The sequence below is a fragment of the Ostrinia furnacalis genome, unplaced genomic scaffold, assembly GCF_004193835.3.
Source record: "Ostrinia furnacalis isolate ACB-3 unplaced genomic scaffold, ASM419383v2 OfSCF2804, whole genome shotgun sequence".
NCBI classification, from domain to species: Eukaryota; Metazoa; Arthropoda; class Insecta; order Lepidoptera; family Crambidae; genus Ostrinia; species Ostrinia furnacalis.
The window spans coordinates 169,569-181,352 of NW_021133043.1; the positions used below are offsets into that span (position 1 = coordinate 169,569).

Below are 11,784 nucleotides of genomic sequence, written 5' to 3' on the forward strand. Positions count from 1 at the left end.
TATTAAGGCAACTGGCAAACAGGTCCATATCCGCAAAAGTCCTACAAATGAGTTTATACGCGGAATCCGCAATTTCCCATTTAACATCAGCTTGAATTCGGCGTGATTCGTAGTTTGCAATATAATTGTCACGAGAACTTATCTAAGACGCAAACACAAACAAGCCCCTTTCTTCCCACCACTGCCAAATTTTTCTGCTAATGTTGTTCAGATGAGGGTATTGAATACCTTCCATCCTATTTATATAGACTATGGTTGTGGAGTTATCAACACGCAACAAAACTTCGCAATTTTTGAGACGTTTTGCGAATATTTTTAAAGCGAAGAAAGCAGCAGTGAGTTCTAGTCTAGGTAGTTAATATGATGATTCAAATTCATCGAGAGTCCATTGACCACTAGCTCTTTGATCAGAACAAGGAGCCCCCCAACCGGTACGAGTGGCATCCGAGAAAATTACTATTTTGTAATCACTAACCCGAATAGGACTAGTACATATTGTGTCTATATTACGTAACCACCATTTGAAGTCTTCAGTTAAAGAATCAGGTAAGTAAACAACTTGATCGTAGTCTTCATTCTTCCGTAAGCAAAGGAACTTTGTTCTTTCGAAACTTTTGTTGTACAGCCAACCGTACTGAACTGCTGGATACACAGATACTAGTAAAACTAAGCGATGTGCAAAAGAACGAAGTCTACATCTTTTCAAGCCTTGAAAATGGTTAAGTTCTGCTTTTATCTTCTTTCGTTTATAAACCGGTATATTGATAGTTTGATTAATAGAATTAAATTGAAAACCCAGGAATGTTGCAATTCGACTGGGCGGTCTAACGCTTTTTTTTTTTCATTATTAATAGTAAAACATAGCCGTTCCAACAGGCATTTTGTGGTATTAAGTAAGAATAATAATTATACAGTAAAAGAAGGTTATCTAGTTAAATAACAGATAGTAAGCATCGATACTACGTAGGTACTGCGTGACAGGACGCATCAATTTCGTAAAAATCATCAGATCAGCTCCATGACATCATAATATTGCATTATCATCAAACTTATACGTGCATGCAAAATTTCAGCTCGATTGGAAACCGGGAAGTGGGTCAATTTTAAGTTGCAAGATTTATAGCGAGATGTTAAGACCAAAATTAAATGGAATTACTTGAAAATTTTCCTAACCATTGAAAACGTAGGTACTTTCGGCAAGCTTCGTGGATGTAAATGGAAAAGTACGCGTCTTTGAGGTCGATAGAACACACATGTTCATATTGATGAGCTTCATTTCAATCCCATACTCCTCCAGTTTAAAAAGTGGAGCATGTTATGTATTCAAATTTTTAAGACTCAGTATGAATCTATTTTGGTCATTACTTTTTGGGATAAGAAAAAATACTTGACAGAAACTGACCCAAGCATGGTGTCCATTTGTTAATGGCACCTATTTTAATTAAATTATTAATTTCAGATGACATAATAATATTACGAGCATTTAGCCGATGTTCGTCGTTCTTCGGTATATTGTTTACCTGTGTAATCTCATTTTGAGATTGGTAAACGCAAGCCAGAAAAAACCCACGATAAAACAACAGGATCATAGTAATCTGCGACCAATTATTATAAAAGAATTTCAATCTACCAGCCTGTGAAGGTTTCGGCGCGACACGAAGTCTTGTTGTCGGAGCGAGCATTCCGCTTGTCGCTCGGCCGACGTGTTGTCTGCTGCTGCCTGCGCCCACCAGCCGACGAGCTCTGCCTCGCTGCTGCGCGGCGAGGGGGAGGTGGTGGCGGTGGCGGGCCCCTCCAGTTTAAAGATCACGCAGCTGTTTCGCCCTGTCGCTGATTAGATTTTGAAGCCGGTTTTGGCCTTGAAGTGACAGGTCGTAATTCTGCACCTGCTTTAGAAAATATAGCCTTGATGAACGCATCTTGCAGGCCATCACCAAACAAATGATCATGCTTGGCCTCTTTGATGTTGTCTTTTACATCTTTGTTAAGGCAACCAACAAGAATCTTTTGCGTGTCATTGTTTTCAAATAGTGTATAATATTACAAAGTAAGTGTTACCAAGGGACTGTAATAAGTCATTACTGCAGCTAGAAGATTTCAGATCCGTCAGAACAGATGTCAATATAATATTGGCGATATGAGTTAGTGCAAGACAATACATCTTGCTTCTCGGATATAATGCAATCCCACTTGATAATGCCTTAATTTCAGAATTAAACTTTGGAGCGCGAACTTGTTTCAAGTTATCAGGTGTTTTATGTACTTTCAAGATTTCCTTTTTGGACTCATCTTTAAGTCCATTCATCAGGATCTCAGTTCAGCGGCTAGCGATATCCTTGTGAATGTCAATAACATGGGGCCAAATACATCTTCTTGTTCAGGCGCATCGCCTAATAAGCATAGTACCTCTGGAGCGAATTCTACCGATGTACTTGCCTCTGGATGTAACTCAATTACTTCAGGCTTCCTTGACTCGTTCGTAAAAATAATTTCAGGCAGGGCTTCCGAATAAACAACAGGTTTGTTGCAAAGGAAATGAAGATGTAGGAAGTGGGTAGTTGTAACTGCGTTCAAAAACCCCCTCAATATTGGCAGGTAAAAGGTAAACGATTGACCATACAGACCAATCTGATATACCAACGTATTCCAAAAAATTAATAAAGGTACAATCTCACGGATTGGACTCATTATTAGTATGTGCTCCCTCNCGATTAACCATACAGACCAATCTGAGGTGCGATTGTGTAAAGTTGTTCATGGATGGACAATGAATACAATTGATCATCGATCGTATATCTAAATTCGAATTGTGTAATTTTGTCCATTTCATGAAGACCGAAAAGTGACCGGTCGTATAAAATCGTTTCATGGATTTGCGTTTTATTATTGAAAAACATACGCTAAAACTCATTTTTTTTTAACAAATAATAAATCAAATTCATGTTTAAATGCAGCTTTTTTAATAAAATTTTATGATTACACCATAATAACATATTTTTATTCATAAAAACATTGAATTTGAACTAAAAATTTACCTCTGCAAATCAATAACCAAACGCATAAAACGAATGAAATTCGAGTTTCCACTACCCGTTCCCAGATGGCAGGCTAAGTTGACTACTACTCTACAATAGGTGGCGTTAATGGACTACGTAAAACGACGTAAAATGTTTATTTATTTTTATTGATTTATACTTTAATGGCAAAATTTTAACATAAAGCGAACTTAATATCATATTTAATAAATGATAAAATAAAAAGTGTTTTGAGAAGTGGTATTTTTATCTATGTTCTGTGAATGACAAGTGTTAACTGTCAAGCTTAGATTAAGACGTCAAGTGTCTAAAAAAACTGAAAAAACTTTTGAAACTTTAGATCTCCGACTAATAGCATAAAGTTAATATGAATATTAACTTTATGACTTTTTTTTTTTTTTTNAAGGCAGGTATTTGACCACAATCGCACCTGATGTTAAGTGGGATGCGGTCTAGGATGGTACATATCTGCCCTGTAAGTGCCTATTCACTCTGGCCTTGAAAAGGCCCGGATTATAGTTATATAGTTATCTGTGCTTTAGATTCTAAAGTTTTTTTCACTTCTAAAGTTTAGAAGTGAGTCGTTGTTCAAAAACACCAGTAAGTATAAATGATTACACTACTTTAAGGCATTCTATCAAAAACAAACAACACAAAGTGTAAATTAAATAAAAACAACCCAAGCTTCATTATAACAGTCGTATTATTCCTGTATAAATGGTAATGGTATTCATATTATCAAAAAATAAATTTCATTTTCAGTGCCAAGGGGAAGATTAATATCCCATGCCCAAGTGGAGACCCTACTTAGCCTATTAGAGGCCAACACTGAAATTGCGCGTGGGCGCATGGTGGGGGGTGCCCTGGCCAGTCAACGGGTGGACGAATTCTGGCGCAACACGGCCCGTACTTTGAATAGTATAGGGGATGGGACATCCAAAGAAGCCGCAGCCTGGAAAACGGTAAGACTTATTTTTTACTGATATTGACAAATAACTTATTACACAATAATGACTAAGATTTATCCCAATTTTTCAGTATTGGCACGAGTTAAAATACCGGGCTCGGAAGCGGGACACCGAGGTTCGACAACACGCCCGAGGGACTGGAGGAGGACCAGCCAAGAAACCTCTCACAGTAACTGAGAGCAGAATACTCCAGTTACTAGGAGAGGTTTCTTATGCTGGGAATCCCGAGGTCCAAATACCTTTAAATGTAAGTATAATGCATGCATTTGTTTTAATAGGTATGTGTTGTTGCCACATCCTAGCTAGCAGCTAACATGTTTTTTTTCTTTGTCATTACAGATCCCGTCTTGTTCTGGACCTGTCCCATCTACCGTTGGAACTCGTCCAAATGTAAGTATGATAAACAAAATACATAATTGCAGTATTATTAATATCATTTTGTATTTGTAATATGGATCTCATTTATATTGTATTTCAGTTAAATAATGTTAAGTTGAATAATTATTTGTTATTGTAAATAAACAGTATGATTTATGTTGAATATTATGTATGTATCTATATATATAAAAGAAAGTCGTGTTAGTTACTCCACTTATAACTCAAGAACGGCTGAACCGATTTACCTGAAAATTGTCAGGGAGGTAGTTTAGAGCCAGGAGAAGGACATAGGATACTTTTTATCCCGTTCGAAATAAAAAAAAAGTCTGCTTATTTATTGCCATTAAGGCGGAACAAAGTTCGCCGGGTCAGCTAGTTTGTTATATTAGGTATGTGTTGTTGCCACATCCTAGCTAGCAGCTAACATGTTTTTTTGTTTGTCATTGCAGGTCCCGTCTCTTTCCAGAGCACCTGCACCTGTCCCATCGTGTTACCGTTGTCTGGGTCGGAAGATTCGGTGCCGGTTGGACCGAGGCGGGGTCGAACCTCCCAAATCAGAAACACTCGACCTTGTGAGTTCTAATAATAATACTACACATACTTACAAATAGGCCACGTAAAAAGTATTGCTGTCTCCAATTAGATTTGTAGAAATACATTAAACTTACAAGGACCTAAGTATCCCTTAACCCTGCAAGCACTGTACCCCTAAAGGGGTGGCAAACAATAGGTTTTCTATTGAGTCTGGTTTTATGGTGCTTGCTAGATAAAGTCAAACCTACATTGAAGAACTATAAATAAAAAAATTGTTTCAGACCGCAGGCGACGGTACGATGACCCCCCAGAGTGGGCTCGTCGATACGAAGAGCAGCGCCTTCGTATCGACAGAAGTCGAGCCCACTCCCTTGAGCGCCTGGTAGAGATCGCGGAACAAGTTCTGGCGCTCTACCGAAGGAGTGTGGAGGGGAATGGGCCATAGCAATATTTCTATAATTATTATTACGGACTGACTTTTTCATAGTTATTTTAATATTAATATATCTTATTGATTGTTCCAAAAAAACTAAGTCTAAATTAGTAGGCTAAGAATGCTGTGATCATATATTTTATAGTAGTAGGCTAAGAATGCTGTGATTATATATTTTAAATCTGTGATTATACAGTGTGTCCGGGCATGTAGTGATCAAACTTTAAGGGCGTAATCTATGGACAATTTTATCGATGAAAATACTTCAAATTTGGGGCTTGACCCATTTCTCGCAAAATTACGAGGATTTAAGTTTTGAATTTTAAGTTTTCACCTCTTCCTTCAAAAACAAGTGATAGCGTGGGTAGCTTAACATTAATAAGCAAAAATATTATATCATGCAATAGCCAATAAAATTATCTATTAGCAGAAGTAGAAAACAGATACAAGTTTCATACATTTTTAGGGAGTAAGAATGGATTTAATTAGAAAAAAACGTGACTTTTTTCACTTCTTTTTCAGTTATTTTCCAACACAAGAAAAACCAGGTCGTTAAGGTATGTTTTATTTGCATTGTATTATTAGTATTTGAGCTATTCTACAAAACGAATGTAAATTTATTAGTCTACGTCTATTAGTTTCGACGTAATTGTTGAACAAAGATACCCATTCCCAGCGGTTTCCATAGTAATCGGAATAGGTTGTGTGATTCTTTCAGGCAGTGCATTTTCGCATGTCGCGTGCGCTATGGAAACCGCTGGGAAGGGGTATCTTTGTTCAACAATTACGTCGATACTAATAGACGTAGACTAATAAATTTACATTTGTTTTGTAGAATAGCTCAAATACTAATAGTACAATGCAAATAAAACATACCTTAATGACCTGGTTTTTCTTGTGTTGGAAAATAACTGAAAAAGAAGTGAAAAAAGTCACGTTTTTTTCTAATTAAATCCATTCTTACTCCCTTAAAATGTATAAAACTTGTATCTGTTTTCTACTTCTACTAATAGATAATTTTATTGGCTATCGCATGATATAAAATTTTTGCTTATTAGTGTTAAGATACCCATGTTTTCACTTGTTTTTGAAGGAAGAGGTGAAAACTAAAAATTAAAAACTTAAATCCTCGTAATTTTGCGAGAAATGGGTCAAGCCCCAAAATTGAAGTATTTTCATCGATAAAATTGTCCATAGATTACGCCCTTAAAGTTTGATCACTACAAGCTCGGACACACTGTATATTTTAAATAAAAACTTAGTTTGTAAAGAGATGAAGGCTGACTTTAAAAGAAGTATAGTGTACAAATGAGTAGGGAGGCTGTGGATTTTGCCATGGTTATTTTAATATATCTTGTTGATTGTTCCAAAAAAACTAAGTTTAAATTAGTAGGCTAAGAATGCTGTGATTATATATTTTATAGTAATAGGCTAAGAATGCTGTGATTATATATTTTAAATAAAAACTTAGTTTGTAAAGAGATGAAGGCTGACTATAAAAGAAGTATAGTGTACAAATGAGTAGGGAGGCTGTGGATTTTGCCATGGTTATTTTAATATATCTTGTTGATTGTTCCAAAAAAACTAAGTCCAAATAAGTAGGCTAAGAATGCTGTGATTATATTATTATATTTTAAATGAAAACTTACTTTTGTAAGTTGAAGGCTGACCCTAAAAAAAGTATAGCTGACTAAAGGATTTTAATAAAAAGATGTGTATATTTAAACAGTTTTATTAATTTAAGTCATTTTTTTCTGTAAATAGGCCCAGGGGCCACTTTTACATGTCCCAACATAACTACCCTACCACTGCTTTAGGACTATTGTAAATTAGTGTTGAGAAGAAGCAGCGTTTATAGGCGTTATCGAGCGCTTAAAATCAAAATTATCTTTATTTGTTTAGACTAATTAAATTAGTACTTACAAATCGTCAAATGCTCTTAAGGAGCCTATACATGTCTCATTCTTTTTTGCCCTACCAGCGCTTCGAGACAAACATTAGGGAAGTGCTGAGAAGAAGCGCCGCAACAAACTCAGTCACCACGGTTTAATAATATAAAAAAGTAGGAAGTTACAATACATTCAGATGCAAGTTACTTACCACGCGTTCCTGTTGATAGAAGGTGGCCTTAAGACTCCCATCTAGCATAAGACCGCGTGGCAGTTTTAAATATATTTCTTTAGTGCCGTGCTAATTTAGGAGACAAGGCAAGAAAACTCTAGAGAGCAAAGCAAAGCTTATCTGTGGTTCTGCCGGTCCCTCCACAACCTTTCCACCAACCCTCGTCGTGAAGTGACCCCATCACCAACATGGACTGGCTGCGCTGGTTGTCTTCTGCCGTCCCTTCTTATGTCATACCCGTCCAGTGTGGGAACTTCAATGCGTGCACGATTGCACATGTTGTGCAATACAATACACGCATTGACAATTTTCCCAGCTTTCACTGGATCGTAGTGGAGGGTTCGGTGCGCTAGAAGACAGCGCCACCTAGCCTTCAGTACACCAATGCACCGCTCCACAGTATTGCGGGTACTACAGTGCAGATCCGTGTAATGTGCTTCTGGGGAATCCGGAGCTGCTTGTAGAATGGGTGTCATCAGCCACTCCCGCTGGGCGTATCCAGAATCCCCTTTAAGGTAAAAATAAGTTACTTAGGTATGCTGCACGATAAAGGCTTAAAACATAAAAGGTGAAATATTATTCGATGTATTACCTAATAGCCAGCACACTTCACCGGCTTCAGCCAGACTTCGCATGTGAGCCTCCAAAGCGCTCCTATTCCACACATGCGAGTCATGGCTGGCACCTCCATAAGAGGCATCCACATGAAGAACATTAAGTTCTGCATCACATATCTAGAACATTATAAAATTTAAAAACCTATAAATAACCCATCTCATTTTTCTACAATAAATAAATGTCAGAAGTGCCACAGCAAACTAAGGTAGATACTAATAAAAACTTACAATCATAGCATTTAGTGAGTGGTAATGCTTCCTATTGAAGAAAGCCTCCTCAAAATCATGGGGCCGTATGATGGCAATGTGTGTGCCATCAATACAGCCCACAACACCAGGGAAGCCAAAGACATCCATGAATCTGCAAAAAAAATTGGATTATATCCCTTTCTATTCTTGAGCCATAATAACAGCTTGAAATGGGTACCTACCCTCTCATAACCGCCATTCTCTCCTCACGGTTACCAGGGAAGGCGATGTGCCGTTGGAGAATTTCTGGTTTATTTAGGGCTTCTGTGACTTCAGCCACACACTTGTGGACAGCAGTCTGGCAGAGCCCTAAATTAAAGTCTTTCCCAACCCGCCTCTGGTAGCTGCCCCCGGCGTAAAAGTCTAAGGCAGCCATGATCTATAATATTAAAAGTAACATTTAAAAAACGGACGGATTCGCTTTAAGTACTCACATTTGCAAAAGAAGGTACTTACTTTAAGCTCTGCAGAGATCCCTGTTGATCTACGCCTTTGGGGCATGAACGGCGCGAGTTCATCAACAAGCTGTTGGAATAATGGCAACGACAGCCTGTAATTGCTGATGAACTCGACATCCGGCATGTCCCAGGGCATCGATGCTCTCCGCAGCGCTTTTCTCCTCATCTGAGAGCGTCTCATGCGACGCTCGCGTTCTATCATGCCCATCATATAGGCGTGCGCCATTGTAGGTCTAAAAAACACTCGGATTATCAATCAATTGTGCCGAAAAAGAACTGTTGTGATTCACTAAATTTTATTTCCATTAACATAAGACACTTACAGCTTAACACACTTTATCTTTCAAAGAAACTATCAAAATTTTCGTACGAGGACGAGAATAAAATTCACAGAGAGAGAGTTATCTTCAACACTTCCATGAGAATTTAAACCAATTTAGACGATTGTCATGAGTTACGAGTCACCGCAATCATTTGACATTAGCAATGGGCTCATGAAACTTAGACAATTCGAATTTTCTGTCAAAATCATATTCATCATTCACTCATCGTATAAAATTACGATCAAATCGTTATCAAATCGTTATCGTTTTATGAACTCCTTACACAATTAGAATTAGCCGTTTGACACATCATAACGTACGTTATGAACTGTCAAATGAATACGATTGCCTTAGACAATCGCACCACTGATATACCAACGTATTCCAAAAAAAATAATAAAGGTACAATCTCACGGATTGGACTCATTATTAGTATGTGCTCCCTCTATACAGCGATCTACCTTACAGATAGAACTGAAGTATACTATGGGTAGATATATCCTTACAGAATATATTCATTGCACTATTTAAAAATAGAACACCGGAGAAATGCGCTCAAGAAAGTAGGTCAAGGTCACGGGGACGACGTGCGTACGTGACCGAGCGCGAAAATAATCATAACACTGCATTTTAGCACTAAATATAAATCCAAATTAATACCTCCAATATTTGAAGCCTCCAGCAACACTGAATGGTCATCCAACTCAGGAATTTGGTATTAATTCCGAGAATGAGGAATTTTCACTTGAACTGTAAGATGATTTACGTCGTCTACGGCGCACTTTGGCCATTTTCCTTTCAAGTTTTCTTATTTTATAAGCCAAATGATCTTCTTCACTGTCGTGGTGACGTCTTTTACCCATATTTATCACTTTTATTCAAAGATTCAAATAAACGAATAAAATACGTGTGCGATGGCGGCGACACAAAACGTGTATATGAAGGCCAGCGCAGGAGCGGGGTTCGCAGGCAGTTTTTTGTTTTAGTTTACTTTGAACGTGTGTAGATGGCAGCACCAACTCGTGCTACTACAAGTAAATATAATGTAATTTCGAAGGGCGAATCACAGAGTTTAATGGTTCCGAAAGTTGGAGTACTTACCTACTCGATCGGTGAGAGACCCGGGGCAACTCCCAACAAGGTTATCCGAAGATTCGAATACTTCCATCCCTCTCACGCAAAGCGAAGTGCCTGCGTGAGCGACAGTGAGAGACCCGAAAGTTCGTGAATGACGTTTGGGAGTAGCCCTGTTTTGGGTAGTGCTGGCGGAAATTGATAACGACAAATCGATAGTGTTCAATCAGGATAATCGGTACAAAATAAGAGCAGGCAAGGAGAATTTATTTATGTTAATTATTTAAACTAACGGGTTTAGCCTCTTCCAAATATTACTCTTCCAAATATTCTGGCTTATTAACATCGCGTGTTCATACTACAGTGATATTAATTACTAGAATTAATAAAAATAAATCTTTGTTTTTAATGAACCACCTTTTTTTGTTTTCAATTAGGTATTAGGTAGGTATAAAATTTCGATTAGGTACTTGATACTACTCGATATTACAGAGTCGTAATAATTATGACATTCGATTCCTTATTTGGTACGGCTATGGTTGTACAATGTACATCCCTAAGATAGGTAATTTAATTTTCGACACGCAATCGATTACCCCACAACCACAACACTAGTTTTGCGGTCACTGACAGTATTCGGTGGTCGTACCTGGTTATTTTCGTCGATAAGTTAAAGTGGGCCGATTAACTACGTAGTTAGAGTTATGGGGAACATACGAAAGTTGCCCTTTAGGGTGAAACGTGAAATCCTGCTAAGATGATATCGACTTTACTAAGTAATTTTGGTATTTTAAAAATCAGCATTATTTTTAAAGTAAGCAGCATATTTCATAATCAGCATATCATATCTAACTGCCTCTGTGGTCTAATGATATTTATCACTTTTTATCAGGCAAGATACAGGCAAGCTTCCTTATTGTGGATAAAAGAAATCTTTTAATATTACGCTTGTAGACATTTTTATGCTTCGGAAAGTTCTTTGGGAGACTACTTACGATCTTTGATTTTTATCAGATCTGATTGTACTCAATAGATAGTTCAAGCTGCATGTCACGTCTCTACATATACCTAGTACCTACCATTAAAAATTACACGAGGTGGACCACCCACAAGGTGGACCGACGCGCACGGTGGGCTGATATTAGAGCTTCATAGACTTAGCGTCGCTCAAAAATCAAGTGCCGAATTTTGAAAAAATAAATATGCCAATGTGTTCCTTTACCAAAAAGGAATATTTTATGTTATGTAACGTTTCTTGATAAAGTTATTATTTAATAAGTTATNTATGAAGGCCAGCGCAGGAGCGGGGTTCGCAGGCAGTTTTTTGTTTTAGTTTACTTTGAACGTGTGTAGATGGCAGCACCAACTCGTGCTACTACAAGTAAATATAATGTAATTTCGAAGGGCGAATCACAGAGTTTAATAAATATTATACTAATATAACTTACCTAAAATCTGTTAATGTTTACCTAGCACCTCCGTAGACTAAATGAATCTGAACACTCGGTTTGAAATCGTGAGACTCAATTCAAATTAATTAATGCCAATGGAATATTATCGACGGTAATTTTTTTACGGATATGAAAGCATCTAA

The 11,784-nt window shown here is 37.5% G+C and overlaps 2 protein-coding genes across 5 annotated transcripts; one reads left to right on the forward strand and one right to left on the reverse strand.

Annotated features, from left to right (window-relative positions):
• Positions 1-3,550: 3,550 nt before the first annotated feature.
• On the forward strand, positions 3,551-5,532 carry LOC114356421 (uncharacterized). Its single transcript, XM_028309586.1, has 6 exons — positions 3,551-3,635; positions 3,798-3,997; positions 4,074-4,250; positions 4,343-4,393; positions 4,831-4,953; positions 5,197-5,532. Coding segments are annotated over exons 1-6 (657 nt in total). The 5' UTR covers positions 3,551-3,634; the 3' UTR covers positions 5,302-5,532.
• A 1,852-nt stretch (positions 5,533-7,384) lies between these two features.
• On the reverse strand, positions 7,385-9,485 carry LOC114356439 (putative nuclease HARBI1). 4 transcript variants are annotated; one of them, XM_028309616.1, is made up of 6 exons: positions 9,125-9,485; positions 8,792-9,036; positions 8,518-8,714; positions 8,315-8,447; positions 8,062-8,203; positions 7,385-7,977 (listed from the first exon to the last, which is right to left on the reverse strand). In XM_028309616.1, exons 2-6 carry the CDS (start codon positions 9,017-9,019, stop codon positions 7,586-7,588), a joined length of 1,092 nt encoding a protein of 363 aa, XP_028165417.1. In that variant the 5' UTR covers positions 9,020-9,036; positions 9,125-9,485; the 3' UTR covers positions 7,385-7,585. The 4 variants fall into 4 exon arrangements, with proteins under 4 accessions (XP_028165417.1, XP_028165415.1, XP_028165416.1 ...); XM_028309614.1 differs by having other exon boundaries at positions 8,792-9,026; positions 9,117-9,485; XM_028309615.1 differs by having other exon boundaries at positions 9,117-9,485.
• Between the last annotated feature and the right edge of the window lie 2,299 nt (positions 9,486-11,784).